Below are 21,403 nucleotides of genomic sequence, written 5' to 3'. Positions count from 1 at the left end.
TAATTCCATTATGAAAATGTTCACATTTTATATTTGTGAACCTACCATCTAACCAGCTGAGGATAGCAAACAGAAGTTACTACCTTAGTCTATTTCTCTATCAGTGGCCAGCAGCATTGAAAGTTACTGCAGACACTCACTGCAGAGTCCGCTACACAGAGCTGGGAAAGAATCCAGCACCTTTGGGGGTCTGTGTAGGTCAGGAGCAGACTTCCAACCTAACCCACTCAATCCTTATGGAGGGTCAGTTGTGTCAGTTTACAGCAATTATTGACAATACTGCATGCAAAATCAAAGTACCAACTCCCAACATGCCTGTTAAAATGGTCCCATTAATCCAGATAAAAAAACTGTACCATCACTGGATGTAAGGGCGAAAAGTTTAATGAAGGAGAATACAGGATTGGTCAGTTATTATTGCCAGCAAACACATATTACAACAAAAGCCATCATTATTTTACTTCTTTGTGAAATCATTGTTTCTCATTGAATAAAAGCTCCCAGATGCCTGGAATTTTGTTCGTTAGGGTGAGAGATTAGAGCGCAGGAGAATAAAGCAATTTTCATTTCTGTCCCATCAAACACTTCCAGGATAGGTTTAGTATGGGTTATATACAGAGTAGAGCTCCCTCTACACTCTGAATCAAACACTCCCAGGAGGGAAATATAAGCAGTGGTGCAGTGGAATGGTCTTTGGACTAGTAATCCAGAGACCCAGAGCAAAGTCTAAGGACACAGCTTCAAATCCTGCCATGGCACATGGTAACATTTGAATTTGATTTTTGGGCAGAACAGTGGCACAGTGGTTATATTGTTGCATCACAGCACCAGTGACCCAGGTTCAATCCCAACCTTGGGTGACTGTGTGGAGTTTTCACATTCTCCCCATGTCTATGTGGGTTTTCTCCGGGTGCTCCGGTTTCCTCCCACAGTCAAAAAATGTGCAGGTTAGGCGGATTGGCCATGTTAAATTGCCCCTTAGTGTCCAAAGATGTGCAGGTTAGGTGGGGTTAGGGGAATGGGGTGGGGGAGTGGGCCTGGCTAAGGTGCTCTTTCAGAGGGTTGGTGCATATTGATGGGCCGAATGACCTCCTTCTGCACTATATGTATTCTATGAGGACAGGTACAACATGGTTTAGCTACAGAGTAAAGTTCATTCTACACTGTCCCATCAAACACTCCCAGGGCAGATACAGCACAGGTTAGATATAGAATAAAGCTTCCTCTATAATGTTCCATCAAACACTTTCAGGGTAGATAAAGCATAGGTTACCGTAACACTCCATATACATTGGTGGAACAATATAGTGTACCTCAGAAACATCCCTTCAATGTCCCACCCCCACCTGACGACACTAATGTGATTTATTTCTTCATATTTCAACCCTCCTGTGGCCTCTATGCATAAAATATCAGTTTAGTCCTAAATTAGGGAAAATAGTGCATGGTGGCACTATGCCCACTAGGAAATGGGTTAAGACTGGATCAAACTCACTTCATGTCGTTACATCGCAATCGACAGAGGAGTTCGGCTGGGTTCGAATGGTCTAACCAGCAAAGCCAGTCTTTTTAGCAAGCGGCTTTTCAATGGGTGTTACAGGGTTGAAGGCCTTAGCCCGTCGCCACTGTACATTTCCGCCAATCAATATACAGAAAGTATTGAGGCTTATAACAGGGTAGAATATTCCTGTCAGCCTTGTTGTTTTGTCTAAACTTCAATTTTCTGTTTCACATAAAAAAGAGAATGTTAATCATTCCGCCGCAAGCGTCTCCGAGATGTCACATCAGATAACCAGACTACAAACAAAACAAAAATAAAAATTGGCGCGTTCAATTTTCTAGAGTTTTAGAGGTGCCTCTGACATTTGATAGAATTCCCGGGCCCACACAAAGACAGGCAGACGTAGTTAACAGGAAACGCTTGAGTGAAGGAACAAGCATTTATTAACAGTAAGTCAGTAAGTAATGTGACCCCCCTCCGTGTGATAGCCCCCGGGATGTCAACGATTGAAGAGCTGACTGAGGAAAGTGTGGAGAGGGTTAATAGATTTTCTCTGTGTGTGTGTAGGGTCTTAGTGCTACATTCCGAGCTGTCGAGAGGGGGCGGCTGAGCGGCGCCTATGAGTCAGCCGACAGCATCTGCTCGTAGCCCAGCCTGAGACTCTGAATCCAACTGCACACAGGGATCAAGCTAGGGGCTTTGCAACGCCGTGATACAGAGGAGAGCCTTTCACAGTCCCAGAAATACCAGGCGTCACTAGACTCTCCCTCAGAAAGAAAAACCTGTATGAGGATTCTCTCTGCAGTAACTGGCAGCGCGCCTTGGCGTCCTAAAAAGGGTTTCTTTAATAAATAAATAATGATAGTTAAATATGTGAAAAGGAGCGCACAGCGAATGAATGCTGTAATCAGGATCAAGTCTAACCTCACTCTGAACATACACTTCAAATTAGCAATGCGACGAAATTATTCGCAGAATGATTTCCAGTCAGAGCAGTCGCCGGCACCTCAGAAAAGAGAGCCGAGCCGCGTTAAAATCTTTTGGTGAGCACCACTAATAACAGCTACAGTGTTTGGGGCTTGCTGGAGATTGGAAAAACGCCGAGGGAGCAGACAGAAGAAAGTGCTCCTATCAACAGCCTATTCCATTCCGTGCAGTTTTCCAATCTTCATCCATTTACTCCAGTGAAAGCGGCCTGTAAAGTTTCACCACATTTCTTAGCGAGTAACTCGGAGACAAATCTGCATGGCTGTATAAATATCTGTGTTTGTGTGTGAGGGGGAGGGGTAACCCACTCAAATGCCCAGACAACGTGTCCCCAATCCTGCTGGACGCATTCCAAATTAAAAACATCTTTTGATGTGTTTGTTTTTCAGTAGTCTGATAGTTTTTTCACCTGTTTATGTGGGGGTGTCCGCAGACCTGCCCGAGCTTGGTCCTTCCAATATCAGCACTGCAATTATTTTATTCCTTCCTAAATTTTGAACCAAGCTTTTATACAACCGGTTATGTTCTGACTTCGCGCGAAGCGATACTGTTATCTTGGGCAGGACAGATCTCTCTGCCTTTTATATTGATAGTAGTTCCCTAGGCAGCGCTTATTTGATAGATATAGGCTGAATATTGGAGAGGTCACATATCTCCCGTGACTGGAATTTAAGTACCATTTGTAACTGTTTATACCTGTGATAATATATCGTAAATTGAGGGATAAGCAGACGCTTCACGTTTGTTAAAGTTTGAGATGGAACAGTTAGTACAGATTACCGACAGAACGGCCTGTGAAGGAGTTTGTTGGGTGCAGGGAATGGGGCGTTTCAAAGGCAGCTCTAAGTTATTGGAATGATTAAGGGCTCTCTCCGTTTAGATAGCCCATGGACTGATGGTGTTTCTATTCTCTTATAGCGGAGTCACTCTCTCGCAGCCAAAAAAGCCAAGGCTCTGAATGCTTTCAGATTTCCAAAACCTTTTGTTTCAAAGATGAGATTTTATTGCTAAAAACATTGAACCATTATATTTACATTGATATGTTTTTTAGAAAGAATATTCAAGTAAACATCTCCAAATGTCACGATATCATCTACTTTATATCAACAAACGTTAAAGTAATAAATAATTGGACACAAGGTTTTTACTCTTCTACACTCCTATAATGTATTGGAAAGTTGAGATTTCACTCTGTAATATCTTCACCTCAACTTTTTATAATCATTATTATTATTTTACAAAAAATATCTAGGCACATGGCAGTAAAGGCAGTTATTAGGATTCAGTGAATGGAAACCCAGGCTAGACTTGTTCGGAGCTCCTGATAGTTCTCAAAGTCAGCGGTCGGGACCCGCAGTGTGGAGTGCGAATATCCCTTTCCTCTGAGTTGAGCTTCTTTATGGTCCGTTAGTTCTCTCCCCCCTCCCCCCTCCCCACCCCACCAAAAAATCCACGATTTTCTGCAACTTTAAATCTCATTGTGTTATATAGGTACAAAGCTGGCGCTTCTTTAGAATGCGATATATAAAAATAGATTTCACTATAGGGCGCTGTTATACTATAGACCATCTGTATAAGGATTCACCCAGTCTGCATGAGAACATTTCTCCCTTTAACAGGAACACTTGCACTCGGAAATGACTGGGTATTGGACAGGTATCCACGTGCAGTACTTAGGCTTTGACCATCCTTGGCAATACCACCTTAAGAAAGTCTTGCTGATAGATTTGACAGGTTTACACAGCATCCCTTCGGGGAATGAACAGGACCTCTCGTTGTAACAGTTCCCTTCTTTAACAAACCGAGGCCAGAAGCGGCCTCCCAGGTCCTTCCATGTGTACATCACCGGACAGTATGTGTAGGACCAAAGCCATTGCTGAAACTTCCTTCTGGCCTTTTTGCCCAGCTTCATTTTCCTCCCATAAGGGGTCTCAGACAAATCCAACCTCTTGATGTCGTTGGGCATTGCGCCCAATGGTTTGAACCTGGAATTCGGGTCCCGAGACTGAGAGTCCTCCGGTTGGGGCAGAGTGATGGACATGAAGTTGGGATCGAAGTGACTGCCGAGCTTCTTCCGCAAAGTCCGTTCGTCCAGATCGTTGTCCTTGGGGTCGTTGTCTGGGTCCGGGTGTTCGATAATGTCCACCACGGGCAAACTGTCACTGGGGACGGGTCGGAGGTGTAGATAAGGCTGACAGAGTCCGTGCTGTAGCAGCAGCATGCAGAAACAGCTTAACATATACTGTGGCAGCTCCATGTTTTAAACGGGCCAGTTCGCCGAGCCCAGAGGTTTATAAATAGGCAGCAAAGCGAGCAGACTGATACTTTTAATAGAACACACTGGGCTTTGAATGACGGGCACGTACAGGACGTGCTGAGGTTTAACTTTGCTGCCGGATTAAGCTGATGTCTCTCGCAGTCTCTCTCTCGCCTCCTTTCCCCTCCTGGCTTTTTCCACCGAATCCACCTCCGGAAAAGTGCAAAGCTCCAGAAAGCTGCCTTTTTTTCCAGCTTCTTTACCCCAAAATTCACGTCGGGTTGCTACCAGTCGCCATGGCAACGGCAGGACTCACTGCCACAAGTTGTCTAGACGGGATGACAGGAGCCGGAGCCCGGGAGAGAGCGGGACGGCTCCGGGAGAGAAATCCAGCCCGGCCCGGGGCCGGCCCCAGAGGCTCCACTCCGGGACTGAGCCGGCGGTGCTGCCCGTCTGCCCAGGGAAATGTCAGCGGCGATCGCAGTGTTGATCCCGGTGTCGCTCCCGGTGCTGATGCTGGTGTTGATCTCGGAGTCGGTCGCGGTGTTGTTCCCGGTATCGCTTTCAGTGTTGATTCAGTATCGTCCCGTCTCTGTCCTGTCCCCTGCTGCTCCCGCACTGATGTCGAGCCTCAGGCTCCAGGTTAAATATCCCTGTCCCGGAGAATTCCCGGGGCCGGCTCCCCACTCCTGATTGACACCTTTCCCCCGCCCTCCGCCTGTTCCTACCCGCCACAGCCTCCAAACAGCTTAACCCGCACCCTCCCGTCACCCAGCCCGGATTGGCACCCTCCCGCCACCCCAACACCCAACCCCGCACCCTCCCAGCACCCCAACTCCAAAACCCGCACCCTCCCAGCACCCCAACTCCAAAACCCGCACCCGCCCAGCACCCCAACTCCCAAACCTGCACCCTCCCACCACCCCAACTCCAAAACCCGCACCCTCCCACCACCCCAACTCCAAAACCCGCACCCTCCCACCACCCCAACTCCCAAACCCGCACCCTCCCAGCACCCCAACTCCAAAACCCGCACCCTCCCACCACCCCAACTCCCAAACCCGCACCCTCCCACCACCCCAACTCCAAAACCCGCACCCTCCCACCACCCCAACTCCCAAACCCGCACCCTCCCACCACCCCAACTCCCAACCCCGCCCCCCTCCTGTCCCCAGCCCCAGATTGGCCCCTCCCACCACCCCAACTCCCAGACCCGCACCCTCCCACCACCCCAACTCCCAGACCCGCACCCTCCCACCACCCAAACTCCCAGACCCGCACCCTCCCACCACCCCAATTCCCAGACCCGCACCCTCCCAGCACCCCAACTCCAAAACCCGCACCCGCCAAGCACCCCAACTCCCAAACCTGCACCCTCCCACCACCCCAACTCCCAAACCCGCACCCTCCCACCACCCCAACTCCAAAACCCGCACCCTCCCACCACCCCAACTCCCAAACCCGCACCCTCCCACCACCCCAACTCCCAACCCCGCCCCCCTCCTGTCCCCAGCCCCAGATTGGCCCCTCCCACCACCCCAACTCCCAGACCCGCACCCTCCCACCACCCCAACTCCCAGACCCGCACCCTCCCACCACCCAAACTCCCAGACCCGCACCCTCCCACCACCCCAATTCCCAGACCCGCACCCACCCAGCACCCCAACTCCCAAACCCACCCCCCCTCCCGTCACCCAGCCCTGGATTGGCACCCTCCCACCACCCCAACTCACAGACCCGCACCCTCCCACCACCCCAACTCCCAGACCCGCACCCTCCCACCACCCCAACTCCCAGACCCGCACCCTCCCACCACCCCAACCCCCAAATCCGCACCATCCCACCACCCCAACTCCCAGACCCGCACCCTCCCACCACCCCAACTCCCAGACCCGCACCCTCCCACCACCCCAACTCCCAACCCCACCTTCCACCATCCCAACTCCCAGACTCGCACCCTCCCACCACCCCAACTCCCAAACCCGCACCCTCCCACCACACAAAATCCCAGACCCGCACCCTCCCACCACCCCAACTCCCAACCCCCCCCGTCACCCAACCCCAGACCCGCACAGTCCCAACATCCCAACTCCCAGACCTGCACCCTCCCACAACCCCAACCCCCACCCTCCCACCACCCCAACTCCCAAACCCACACCCTCCCACCACCCCAACTCCCAGACCCACACCCTCCCACCACCCCAACTCCCAGACCCGCACCCTCCCACCACCCCAACCCCCAGACCTGCACCCTCCCACCACCCCAACTCCCAAACCCCCTCCCACCACTCAAAACCCCAGACCTGCACCCTCCCACCACCCCAACTCCCAAACCCGCACTCTCCTACCACCCCAACTCCCAACCCCCCCCCCTCCCACCACTCGAAACCCCAGACCTGCACCCTCCCAGCACCCCAACTCCCAAACCCCCACCCTCCTACCACCCCAACTCCCAGACAGGCACCCTTCCAGCACCCCGACTCCCAGACCTGCACCCTCCCGTCACCCCAACTCCCAAACTCCCCCCCCCCCTCCCATTCCCAACCCCGGATTGGCACCATCCCAACTCCCGGACCTGCACCCTCCCACCACCCCAACTCCCGGACCCGCACCCTCCCACCACCCGGACACGCACCCTCCCACCACCCCAACTCCCAGACCCACACCCTCCCGTCACCCAAATCCCAAACTGCTTCCTCCCATTGCCCAGACACCCACCCTCCCATCACCTGGCACCCAAACCTGCACCGTTCCGTCACCCAGCATCCAAACCCGCACCATCCTGTCTCCAGAGCCCCGACCCGCACACTCCCGTCACCCAAACCGCCGACCCGCACCCTCGCCACCTCAACCGTCACAGCAACACTCTTCTGACTCACCAACCACCAGACCCGCACCTTCCCGACTCCACAACCATCAGGCCCGCACCTTCCCGACTCCCAACCACCAGACCCGCACCTTCCCGATTCTCAACCACCAGACCCACACCTTCCCGACTCCCAACCACCAGACCCGCACCTTCCCAACTCCCCAACCACCAGACCCGCACCTTCCCAACTCCCCAACCACCAGACCCGCACCTTCCCGACTCCCCAACCACCAGACCCGCACCTTCCTGACTCCCAACCACCAGACCCGCACCTTCCCAACTCCCCAACCACCAGACCCGCACCTTCCCGACTCCCCAACCACCAGACCCGCACCTTCCCGACTCCCCAACCACCAGACCCGCACCTTCCCGACTCCCAACCATCAGGCCCGCACCTTCCCGACTCCCCAACCACCAGACCTGCACCTTCCTGACTCCCCAACCACCAGACCCGCACGTTCCCGACTCCCCAACCACCAGAACCGCACCTTCCGGACTCCCAACCACCAGAACCGCACCTTCCCGACTCCCAACCACCAGACCTGCACCCTCCTGACTCCCCAACCACCAGACCCGCACCCTCCCAAATCCCCAGAACCGCACCCTCCCGACACCACAACCACCAGACCCGCACCTTCCCCACTCCCCAGAACTGCACCCTCCCGACTCCCCAGACCCGCACCATCCTGATTCTCCAGACACGCACCGTATAGTCTCCCCAACTCCCAAATCCGTAACCTGCTGGCTCTCAATCCTGCTCCCTCTGGCTCCCAAACCCCCATCCTTCCAACTACCAAATCCGCTCCTTCTCGTCTCTCAAACCGGCTACCTCCTAACCCTCAGACCGGCATCCTCCGAGCTCCCAAACCCTCACCCTCTCTGCTGTCAAGCCCCTTGGCTCTCAAACCTGCTCTCAAGCCCACTCACACAAGCTCCGAAACACGCACCCTCTCGGCTCTCAAACCCCCCTCCCACTCTCGGCTCCCAAACCCCCAGGCCCCACCCTCCAGCACCCATCCACCAAATGTACACCACCCAGCTCCCACATCCGGCCTACAAGAGCTCCAATACCTTCAAACCTCCACACTCCCAGCTCCAAAACCCTGAAAACCACACATCCCCATCCCAGCTCCCAAAACATCAAACCCTCATCTCCCCGCCTCCCAAACCCTCAAAACCGCACTCTCCAAACATCCAGAATCTCAAACCCACATGACCACCGTCCCTTCCCAGCTCCCAAACCCTCAAACCCGCACTCTCCAAACATCCAGAACCTCAAACCCACACAACCACTCTCACATTCCAGCTCCCAAAACCTCAAAACCCCCAACACAGCTCCTAAAACCACAAACCCACACCCTCCCAACATCCAGACCCTCAAACCCACACCCCCCATTCCCAAACCCTCAAACCCGCACTCTCCCAACATCCAGAACCTCAAACCCACATCCCCAGCTCCCAAACCCTCAAATCCACACCTTCCCGGCTCCCAAACCCTCAAACCCACACTCTCCCAGCATCCAGAATCTCAAAGCCACACCTCCAGTTCCCAAACCCTTAAACTCACACCCTCCCAACATCCATAACCTCAAAACCACAGCTTCCCAACCTCCAAAACGTTAAACCTGCTCCCTCCTAGTTCCAAAACCGGCATCTTCTCAGCTCTCAAACTTTCAAACCCACACCCTTCCAGCTACCAAATCCTCAAACCCACACCCTCCCAGCTCTCAAACCCTCAAACCCACACCCTCCCAGCTACCAAATCCTCAAACCCACACCCTCCCAGCTACCAAACCCTCAAACCCACACCCTCCCAGCTCTCAAATCCTCAAACCTACACCCTCCCAGCTCTCAAATCCTCAAACCCACACCCTCCCAGCTCTCAAACCCTCAAACCCACACCCTCCCAGCTACCAAATCCTCAAACCCACACCCTCCCAGCTACCAAACCCTCAAACCCACACCCTCCCAGCTCTCAAATCCTCAAACCCACACCCTCCCAGCTCTCAAATCCTCAAACCCACACCCTCCCAGCTACCAAATCCTCAAACCCACACCCTCCCAGTTACCAAACCTTCAAACTCACACCCTCCCAGCTACCAAATCCTCAAACCCACACCCTCCCAACTCTCAAACCCTCAAAACCACACCCTGCCAGCTCCCAAACCCTCAAATCCACACCCTCCCAACTCTCAAACCCTCAAACCCACACCCTGCCAGCTCTCAAACCCTCAAACCCACACCCTGCCAGCTCTCAAACCCTCAAACCCACACCCTGCCAGCTCCCAAACCCTCAAACCCACACCCTCCCAGCTACCAAACCCTCAAACCCACACCCTCCCAGCTCTCAAATCCTCAAACCCACACCCTCCCAGCTACCAAATCCTCAAACCCACACCCTGCCAGCTCCCAAACCTTCAAACCCACACCCTCCCAGCTACCAAACCCTCAAACCCACACCTTCCCAACTCTCAAACCCTCAAACCCACACCCTCCCAGCTACCAACCCCTTAAATCCTTACCCTCCCAGCTCCAAAACCTTCAAACCTGCACCCTCTTGGCACCCAATCCTCAAATCCCCACCCTTCTGGCTCCCAAATCCACACCCTCTCAATTCCCAAATCTGCACCATCCTGGCTACCAGAGCGGTACCCTCCCACATTCCAAACATGTGCACTCCCCGCTGTCTAATCCATAAACCCATAATCCCCCTAATCTCAAACCCCCAAACACTCACCCTGCCACATCGCAAACCTACATGCACCCTGATCCCTAACCTCAAAACCCACAATCTCTATGCTCTCAACAACCCCATACACAGACTTCGCAGCTCCCAGACACCAGACCAACACCTTCCTGATTCCAAAGCCCTCAAACCCTCACCCTCCCAGCTCCCAAACTCCCACCTTCCCAGCACCCAGACCCACCTTAAGGAATCTCCTGGCTTCAGCCCTGTTTTTTAATCTGCTGACCTCATTTACTCCTGGTAGTGGCCACCCACTCCTTGCCACCAGGACAGCAAGTTCCGAACCATGCACTGCCACTACCGATATTGTCAACAAGCACCTGAAGAGAGGAGAATAGGCAGAGGGCTCAATAGGGCTAGTATCATACATAATATGTTTTTGGTTATATCTGACAAGTTTAGTCAATGTAATAAACAGAGGCACGGTAGGACATCTCAGTCCATTGGGAATAATCTATGATTGCTACCTTTGAGCTCGTTTCCTTCCTAGCTGCCTAAGATCTGCATTCAGGACCCTGTCCCTCTTTCTACCTATATTGTTGGTTCCTATATGGATAATGACCATTGGCTGTTCAACCTCCTCCCTCAGAATTTTATGCAGCTGCTCAGTGACAACCCTGGAACCAGGAGGGTAACATACCAAGCTGGAGGGGTGCCTGTGACAACAGACATGACTGTCTGTCCCCCTAACTCTCAAATCCACTATCACTATTACTTTTCCAATTTTCCTCCTGACTACCCTGAACGGCTGAGCCAACACTCTGCCATGGTCTTGACACTGGCCAGGATGAACGATCGCCTTCACAAGTATTCAAATCGGAATATCGGTTGGAGAATGAGTCACACTCGGGGGACTCTGCGCTATCTGCATTGCCCTCTTTAACTGTCTGACAGTCACTCCCCTCCCTGCCTGCACACTCTTAAGATGTGGGATATTCACTTCCAAAACCTGTTATTCATTAAACTCTCAGCCTCCAGATGCACTGCAGTAATGCCAGCTGCCGCTAAAGCTTTGAAACCTGGAGCTTGAGCTGCTCCAGTTGATGACACTTCCTGCACATGTGATTTTTCAAGGCATGGGAAGCATCCTGGGGTTCCCATGGAACAATATATACATACCTGCCTTTGGCCCATTAATCCCAAACGCCTTTGCTAAACAAAAAATATTCATCTCAGATCTAAACTTAACAACTGATCTAGCATCAATTGCCATTTGTGAAAGAGAGTTCCAAAACCCTACCACTCTTTGTGCAGAAATGCTTCCTAATATTTCTCCTGAATGGTCTGATCCTAATTTTTAGAATATGCCCCCTAGTTCTAGAATCTGCTAGGGTGTATAAGAACAGGAGGATATTACAAATGGTTGCGTGGCTGGAAGGTGGTACAGGAGGGAGAGTTTTATATTCCTGGGATTGATACACCATCAATAATACACGACGAGTTGATAAAGTTAACTGAGGCATTAATACACTAAACAGCAAGCCTCCAGCCTCTGGACCCAAACTGGGGCCGGAGGCGGTCTCCTGCCACTTTTATTCAGAAGCCCCGAGGGGAGGAGCCACAGGCGGAGCCAACCTGGAAAAGCCCAGGCATGTATGATACAGTACAGACCAGACAATACAATCACATGGTTTACCACATTCACCCACTGTTTTAAAAAAAATCCAGCGGGGGTGAAATGGTCTTCAAGGTCCAGTCTGTCGGGGGCCTTGACCTTCCGCTGTGATCGCCTCAGTCCCGGCTGTAGTGTTGGCGCCGGCGTCAAGACCTATGAGTCCGGGAGCGTGTTGTCATCAGCTTCTTCACCCAGATGTTGAGTCGGTGAAGGAGAGGATGGCGTAGGAGCGGAGTGGTGGTACTTGTCGCCGGTGGGCCTGCAGGTGTCAGTTCGCGAGGGAGGTGGGCAGGGGTGATGGAAGACGGTGTAGAGTGGGGGGTGATGGGGGTGGTGATGGTCTCCGGGGAGCCTACAGGAGCCAAATCCCGAAGGGAGACTGTGTCCTGCCGCCCGTCCTGGTGTGCCACGTAGGCGTATTGGGGGTTTGCATGGAGCAGCTGGACCTTCTCGACGAGGGGGTCGGTTTTATGGCTCCTCGCATGCTGCCGAGGAAGGACTGTCAGCCAGGACGGGAGCGAGACCCTGGAGGTGGACTTCCTGTGGAAGGCAAACATACGCTCATGAGGGGTCACGCTAGTAGCCGTACATAGGAGCGACCGGATGGAGTGGAGCGCATCGGTGAGGACCTCCTGCCAGCGGGAGACTGGGAAATTCTTCGACCATAGGGCCAGAAGGACGGCCTTCCAGACCGTCGCGTTCTCCACCTGTCCGTTTCTCCGGGGGTTGTAGCTGGTCGTTCTGCTGGAAGCGATGCCTTTGCTGAGCAGGAACTGACACAACTCGTCGCTAATAAAGGAGGAACCCCGATCGCTGTGGATATAGGTGGGGAACCCGTACAGGGTGAAAAGGCTACGCAGGGCCTTGATGACGGTGGCAGAGGTCATGTCAGAGCAGGGGCTGGCGGAGGGGAATCTGGAGTACTCATCAACGATGTTAAGGAAGTACACATTACGATCCGTGGAAGGGAGGGGCCCTTTGAAGTCCATGCTGACGCGCTCAAAGGGGCGGGATGCCTTTACCAGGTGTGCTCTGTCTGGTCAATAGAAGTGTGGTTAGCACTCCGCGCAGACCTGGCAGTCCCTGGTCATGGACCTGATCACCTCGATGGAGTAAGGCAGGTTGCGTGCCTTGATGAAATGGAAAAATCGGGTGACCCCGGGTGACAGAGGTCGTTGTGGAGGACCCGGAGTCGGTCTACTTGTGCGCTGGCACATGTACCGCGGGAGAGGGCATCTGGGGGCTCATTGAGCTTCCCAGGATGATACAAGATATCGCAATTGTAGGTAGAGAGCTCGATCCTCCACCTCAGACTCTTGTTGTTCTTAATCGTGCCCCGCAGTGCGGTATTGAATATGAAGGCAACCAACCGTTGATCAGTGTGGAGAGTGAATCGCCTGCCGGCCAGGTAATACCTTCAGTGTCTCGCAGCTTCTATGATGGCCTGGGCCTCCTTTTCGACAGAGGAGTGTCGAATTTCGGAGGCTTGGAGGATACGGGAGAAGAAAGCCACCGGCCTGCCCGCCTGGTTGAGCGTGGCGGCCAGAGCAAAGTCCGACGCATCGCTTTCCACTTGAAATGGGATGGACTTATCCACAGCGTGCATCGCGGCTTTGGCAATGTCTGCTTTAATGCGGTTGAAGGCCAGTCGGGGAAATGTGGTAGATTTGATCAGTGCGGGCCTTGTCCACGGACCCACTGGGCATAGTAGGAGAAGAACCCCAGGCATCTTTTCAGGGCCTTGGGGCAGTGGGGGAGGGGGAGTTCCAGGAGGGGGCGTATGCGGTCAGGGTCGGGCCCTAGGACTTCGTGTGCCACGACGTAACCAAGGATGGCCAGGCGTGTCGTGCGAAAGACGTATTTCTCTCTATTATAAGTGAGGTTCAGGAGTTTTGAGGTGTTGTGGAAGTGCTGGAGGTTCTCGTCATGGTCCTGCTGGTCACGACCACAGATGGTGACGTTGTCCAGTTATGGGTAAGTGGCTCGCAGCCCGTACTGGTCAACCATTCAGTCCATTTCTCTTTGGAAGACCCAGACCCCGTTAGTGACGCTGAAGGGAACCCTAAGGAAATGAAAGAGGCAGCCATCTGCCTCGAAGGCAGTGTATTGGCGGTCCTCCAGGCGGATGGGGAGCTGGTGGTACGCAGACTTCAAGTCGACTGTAGAGAAGACTCGATACTGCGCAATCTGATTGACCATGTCAGATATGAGGGGGAGGGGGTACGCATTGAGCTGCATGTACCGGTTGATGGTCTGGCTGTAATTGATGACCATCCGGTGCTTCTCCCCAGTCTTGACGACCACCACTTGGGCTCTCCAGGGGATATTAGTAGTCTCAATAATCCCCTCTCGCAGGAGTTGCTGGACTTCTGACAGGATGAAGGCCCTGTCCTGGGCATTGTAGCGCCTGCCTCTGGTCGCGACGGGCTTACAGTCCGGGGTGAGGTTTGCGAAGAGGGAGGGTGGGGCGACCTTAAGGGTCGCGAGGCTACAGACGGTGAGGGGGGGGCGGGGGGCAGGGGTCCGTTGAACTTTAGGGTAAGGCTCTGGAGATGGCACTGGAAGTCAAGTCCCAGTAATAGGGCAGCGCAGAGGTGGGGGAGGTCGTAGAGCCTAAAGTTGGTGTACTCTACGCATGGCACAGTGAGGGTCACGACGCAGCACCCCCGGATTTCCACAGTGTGGGATCCGGAAGCCAAGATTTTCTGGGTCGCGGGTAGGATGGGGAGGGAGCAGCGCCTTACCGTGTCTGGATGTATGAAGCTGTCTGTGCTCCCGGAGTCGAAAAGGCAGGTGGTCACGTGCCCGTTGAGCCAGACGGTCATCGTGGACTTCGCGAGGTGGTGTGGCTGGGACTGGTCCAGTGTGACGGAGGCGAGTGTCGGAAGACAGTTGGCGGTCCGGTCGGCGGTAGCAGTGGCCAGCATACGGTTGGGCGAGCTGGGTTCCCGGGAGGCAGCGGAGGGGTCCCAGGATGGAGGCCCCCATGAGTCGCACGTGGCGGGCGTGGTGCAAGATGGCGTCCAAGATGGCGGCCCCCGTGGGTCGCATGTGGCGGGTGAGGTGCAAGATGGCGGCGCCCAAGGGTCGCACATGGCCGGTGGCGCGGCAGCTGGGGGTGGCCCCGACAGGCAGCAGGCAGCGCTGCTGGGCCTAGAAAATTTTGGGGGAGTCGGGGTTGGCAGGCTTTTGCGAAGTTGTCCTTCTTACCACAGCCGTTACAGTCGCGTTCCGTGCCGGGCAGCGTTGTCGGGGGTGATTATTCTGGCCGCAAAAGTAGCACCTCGGACCTCCGCGTTGGCGGGCCAGTGCATGGCACAGGCTTGTGTCGCGCCTGGATCGGCTGATTGCTGTGCCCATGAGGCCCACAAGGAGATGTAGGGCCCCATGTTCTGGGAGGCCCCCTCCAGTGAGCTGGACAGTCTCTGGGAGGCCGAGTGTCCCCTCTTCTAATAAATGCTGGCGGATATAGTTCGAGTACATGCCCGCGACATAGGCATCCCTGATAAGCAGCTCCGCTTGCTGGGTCGCCGATATCGCCCGGCAGTCACAGTTTCGACAGAGGATGTGCAAGGCGCGTAGGAATTCCGCAAATGATTCCCCAGGACATTGCCGTCTCGTAGCGAGGAGGTGCCTAGCACATACCTTGTTGACGGATTACACATAGTGTTCTTTGAGCAGCTTTATCGCCTCCGTGTATGATGGGGCGTCCTTGATGAGGTTAAAGAATCTTGGGCTCACCCATGCGTGGAGGACCTGCTTCTTCTGGAGGTCTGTGAAGTCCTCGAAGGACGCGAGGTAGGCCTCGAAGCAGCTTAGCCAGTGTTCAAAAGTCTCTGTAGCATCAGCTGCTTGTGGGTCCAGTTCCAGGCGATCGGGCTTGAGTGAGGAGTTCATCTTGAGTGAAGCGTCCATCTTAGAAGTTTAGTGTATTAAATTGATATACCATCAATAAAACATGACGAGTTGATAAAGTTAACTGAAGCTTTAATACACTAAACAGCAAGCCTCCAGCCTCTGGACCCAAACTGGGGCCGGAGGTGGAGACTTGCCACTTTTATAGAGAAGCCGTGAGGGGAGGAGCCACAGGCGGAGCCAACCTGGACAAGCCCAGGCATGTATGATACAGTACAGACCAGACAATACAATCATGTGGTTCACCACAGGGATATTCAAACCTTTTGGGGCATGTGCAGACTGAACAGATTGCACCTCAGTAGGGCCAGGACCAATGTCCTCACAAGGGAGATTTGCGAGTGCTGTTGGAAAAGGTTTAAACTACATTGGAATGTGAATCAGATCCAGGAGGAAGAATTGAAAAGGAAAAACAAGGTGCATGAAGAATTGGGAGAGATAGATAACACTAGAATACAAAATAATGAGGTTTTAAGTGCAATGAGAGTTAGAGAGAACACAACAAGGTCTAAATTGGGTTTATAGTGCATGTACATAAATTCACAAAGAATAGTAAATTAGTTTTGTGAACTACAGGGGAAAATAGGTGCTTGGGAATATGCTGTTGTACCAATACTGGAAACCTAGATCCTAGAGGGACAGGAGTGAGCACCAAATATTCCTGGATATAAGGTATTCAGGAAAGATATGGAAGGAAAGAAAGGAGAGTTGGCAATATTGATTAAGTATTACAGTTCTAGAGAGAAAGGATGTCTTGGTCAAGAACAGAATCTATGTGGTAGAGTTAAGAAATATTACACCACTACACTACTACACTCCTGAATGTATTCTACACAACACTAACTGGTGGAAGTTAGCAACAGAGTAGGCCACTCAGCCTCTTGAGCCAACTCCACAGTTCAATGAGATCATGGCTGATCTGTGGCATAACTCCATATACCTGCCTTTGACCCATTATTCCTAAACACCTTTGTTTAACAAAAATATATTCATCTCAGATCTAAATTTAACAACTGATGTAGCATCAATTGCCATTTGTGGAAAAGAGTTCCAAACCACGACCACTCTGTGTAGAAATGCTGTGTAGAAATAATATCTCTCCTGAATGGTCTGATCCTAATTTTTAGAATATGCCCCTAGTTCTAGAATCTCCAACCAGTGGAAATAGTTTATCTTTATCTACCTTGTCTTTTACTGTTAATATCTTGAAGACTTTGATCAGATCTACCTTTAACCTTCAAAATTCGAGAGAAAACAGGCCTAATTTGTATAATCTCTCCTCATAACTTATCCCTATGTAATCCAGGTATCTTTCTTATAAACCTACGTTGCGCTTCCACCAAGGTCAAAATATCCTTCCTGAGGTGTGGTGCCCAAAACTGCTCACTGTATTCCAAGTGGGGTCTAGCCAGGGTTTTGTAAACCTGCAGCATAACTTCTGCATCTTTATACACCAGTCCTCTAGATTTCAAGGCCAGCATTCCATTAGCCTTCTTGTTTCCATTGGAATCCATCAGCCACAGTTTTGCCTATTCACCCAGTCTATCAATATCCCTTTGTAATTTTATACTGTCATCTACACTGTCCATAATGCCACCCTACCTTGTGTCATCAGAAAATTTGGATATGTGACTTTCTTTGCCATTATCCAAGTTGTTATTGTATAATGTGAACAAATGAGGCCCCTACACAGAACCTTGTGGGACACCACTAGTCACTTCCTGCCAGTTTGAGTAGCTACCTAATATCCCTTTTTCTGTCACCTGACGCTCAACCAATTTCCCAGCCATGTCAGTAATTTGCCCTCAATTCCATGGGCTTCTACATAAGTTAACAGTCTCTTACGTGGGACTTTATTAAATGCCTATAGGAAATCGATATAAACAATATCCATAGACATTCCCCTGTCCACTACCTGAGCCACCTCTTCAAAACATTCAATGAGATTTGTCAGGTGTGGCTTATCTGTCATGAATCCATGCTGGCTCTCCCTAATTAACTGAAACTCTGAGGTATTCATTTATCCTATCCTTGATTATAGGCAACAATTTCCCCACCACAGATGTTAGGCTAACTGGTCTGTAATTCCCTGGTTTTCCTCTTTCGCCCTCGTTAAAGAGCAGAATGATGTGAACAATTTCCAATTCAGAGGGTTGACTCCTGAATGTAGGGAACTCTGAAAGATTATAGTTTAGGATCTGCAATGTGCTCCCCTACATTCTTTAAAATACACAATGTAGACATAGGCATCTGGTGAAGCATATAGAAGTTAGTACTACTTGGTAGAGAAGATGCGTGAAGAGACTAGATCAGTCCATAAGAGGGTCGCTTAGGAGTCTGGTAACAGCGGGGAAGAATCTGTTTTTGAATCTGTTAGTGCGTGTTCTCAGACTTTTGTAACTTCTGCCTGATGGAAGAAGTTGGAAGAGTGAGTAAATCGGGTAGGAGGGGTATTTGATTATGCTGCCCACTTTCCCAAGGCAGTGGGAAGTGTAGACGGAGTCAATGGATGGGAGGCGGGTTCGTGTGATGGACTGGGCGGTATTAGTTTCTTACAGTCTTGGGCTGAGCAGTTGCCATACCAGGCTGTGATATAGCGAATAATAATAATAATAGCTTATTGTCACAAGTAGGCTTCAATGAAGTTACTGTGAAAAGCTCCTAGTCGCCACATTCCGGTGCTTGTTCGGGGAGGCCGGTTTGGGAATTGAACCCGCACTGCTGGCATTGTTCTGCATTGCAAGCCAGCTCTTTAGCCCAGTGCTAAACCAGCCCCAATAGCCAGATAGAGCCATAGAAGTTTACAGCATAAAAACATGCCTTCGGCCTAACTTTTACGACTAAGTGCCTGCATTTGGCCCATATCCCTCAATACCCAGCTTTCCCATATAAATGTCTCAATGTTTTTTATAAGACAAAATTGTACCCACCTCTACTACTGTGTCTGGCAGCTCATTCCAGACACTCACCACCCTGTGTGTGAAATAATTGACCCTCTGGACTCTTGTATCTCTCCCCTCTCACCTTTACATATGCCCTCTAGTTTTAGACTCCCCACCTTTGGAAAAAGATGTTTACTATCTACGTTATCTATGCCCCTCATTATTTTACAGACCTCTATAAGATCACCCTAAGCCTCCCACACTCCAGGGAAAAAAGTCACATCCAGCCTCTCCTTGTAACTCAAACCATCAAGTCCTGGTAGCATCCTAGTAAATCTTTTCTGCACTCTTTCTAGTTTAATAATATCCTTTCTATAATAGGGTGACCAGAACTGTACACAGTATTTCAAGTGTGGCCTTACTAATGTCTTGAACAACATCAGCAAGACATTCCAACTCCTGTATTCAATGTTCTGACCAATGAAACCAAACATGCCAAATGCCTGTCCACCTGCGACTCCACTTTCAAGGAGCTATAAACCTGTACCCCGAGATCTATAACTCTCCCCACCTCCCTACCATTAACTGAGTAGGTCCTGCCTCAATTCAATCTACCAAAATGCATCACCTCACATTTATCAAAATTAAATTCCATCTGCCATTCATCGGCCCACTGGCCGAATTGATCAAGATCCTGTTGCAATCTTAGATAACCTTCTTCACTGTCCACTATGCCACCAATCTTGGTGTCATCTGCAAACTTACTAACCATGCCTCCTAAATTCTCATCCAAATCATTAATATAAATAACAAATAAGAGTATACCCAGCATTGATCCCTGAGGCACACCACTAGTCACAGGCCTCCAGTTTGAAAAACTATAATCTACAACCACCATTTGTCTTCCGTTGCCAAGACAATTTTGTATTCAAATGGTTACCTCACCCGGGATTCTGTGAGATTTAACCTTATGCAACAACCTACCATAGGATACCTTGTCATAGGCTTGCTAAAGTTCATGTAGACAACATTGACTACCTTCATCGACCTTCTTGGTTACTCCTTCAAAAAACTCAATCAAATTTGTGAGACATGATTTTCCACTCACAAAGCCATGCTGACTGTCCCTAATCAGTCCTTGCCTCTCTACATGCCAAAGGATCCTGTCTCTCAGAATACCTTTGAGCAACTTACCCACCACAGATGTTACGCTCACCAGTCTGCAGTTCCCAGTCTTTTTCCTGCAGCCCTTCTTGAACAAAAGCACAACATTTGCAACCATCCAATCTCCAGGCACCTTACCTGTGGCTGTCGACAATTCAAATATTTCTGCTAGAGGACCCGCAAATTCCTCCCTCGCCTCCAACAACGTCCAGGGATACATTTCATCAGGTCCCGGGGATTTATCTACCTTGATGCTCTTTAAGACTTCCAGCACCTCCTTCTCTGTAATACGTACCCTCCTCAAGACATCACTATTTATTTCCCCAAGTTCCCTAACATCCTTGTCTTTCTCTGTTTTTTTGAAAAATATTTTATTGAGGCATTTATATATATTCATACATCAAACACAACCATAAAAGAAAACAAGCTAACAGGGCAGCAAATAATCAAACCAACTAAATACCTAACACCACACCATCCCGCCTCCCGCTCCCCAACTCCCCCACCTACTTTTTAAAAAATAAACATTTTATTGACATATTTATGGTTTTATAACAACAACAGAAGAAACAGTGTTCATACAAATATAAATAGTGCGAAACGCGTCTTCCTCTCTACAGGTCCCACCTTTTCTAACGCCCTACTCTACACTAAACTAGCCCCACAGCCCTCCCCCCCCCCCCCCCCCCCCCCCCCCGCCACCTTCTGCTGACAGTTAATTTTCCCTAAAGAAGTCGACGAACGGCTGCCACCTCTGGGCAAACCCGAGCATTGACCCTCTCAAGGCAAACTTGATTTTCTCCAGACAGAGAAAGCTAGCCATGTCAGTAAGCCAGGTCTCCGACTTCGGGGGCTTTGAGTCCCTCCAAGCTAATAATATCTGTTTCCGGGCTACCAGAGAGGCAAAGGCCAGAACGTCTGCCTCGTTCTCCTACTGGAATCCTGGATCTTCCGACACCCCGAAAATCGCCACTTCTGGATACGGCGCCACCCTTGTCTTCAACACCTTGGACATGACATCCTCAAAACCCTGCCAGAATCCCCACCTTTCTTTTTAACCTCCCCGCCCCCCCCCTCCCGCATCCCCCCCCCCCCCCCCCCCCCCAGCTGACATCTTAACAGTTCTCAAAGACGTTGATACGGCTGCCATCCCCCAGGCAAACCCCTCCACAGACCCGCTCAAGGCGAGCTTCGGCCAAAGGAACTCTGCCAGGCCACTCACCCACAACCCTGGTTTCAGCGGCCCGGAGTCCCTCCGTTCCAATAAGATCCGTCTCCGGGTTACCAGGGAGGCAAAGGCCAAGACGTCGGCCTCTCTTGCCCCCTGGACTCCCGAATCTTCTGACAATCCAAAGATCACCACTTTCAGACTCTGGACCACCTTTACCTTCAAGACCTCCTACCTAATATCGGAAAACCCCTGCCAGAATCCCCCAAGTTTCGGACAGATCCAAAACATGTGAACAT

At 51.4% G+C, this 21,403-nt stretch overlaps 1 protein-coding gene across 1 annotated transcript; it reads right to left on the bottom strand.

The window, feature by feature from the left end:
• Positions 1-1,169: 1,169 nt before the first annotated feature.
• nog2 (noggin 2) lies at positions 1,170-5,410 on the bottom strand. Its single transcript, XM_038820850.1, has one exon. The coding sequence runs from the start codon at positions 4,743-4,745 to the stop codon at positions 4,101-4,103; it is 645 nt and encodes a 214-aa protein (XP_038676778.1). The 5' UTR covers positions 4,746-5,410; the 3' UTR covers positions 1,170-4,100.
• Between the last annotated feature and the right edge of the window lie 15,993 nt (positions 5,411-21,403).

Source organism: Scyliorhinus canicula, chromosome 15 (assembly GCF_902713615.1).
Source record: "Scyliorhinus canicula chromosome 15, sScyCan1.1, whole genome shotgun sequence".
NCBI lineage: Eukaryota > Metazoa > Chordata > Chondrichthyes > Carcharhiniformes > Scyliorhinidae > Scyliorhinus > Scyliorhinus canicula.
This window is presented reverse-complemented; position numbering and strand designations above follow the sequence as displayed.

What these genes read in the sequence shown, in the direction of transcription:
- nog2 (XM_038820850.1), bottom strand. Translation starts at nt 4,745, where the DNA reads ATGGAGCTGCCACAGTATATGTTAAGCTGTTTCTGCATGCTGCTGCTA.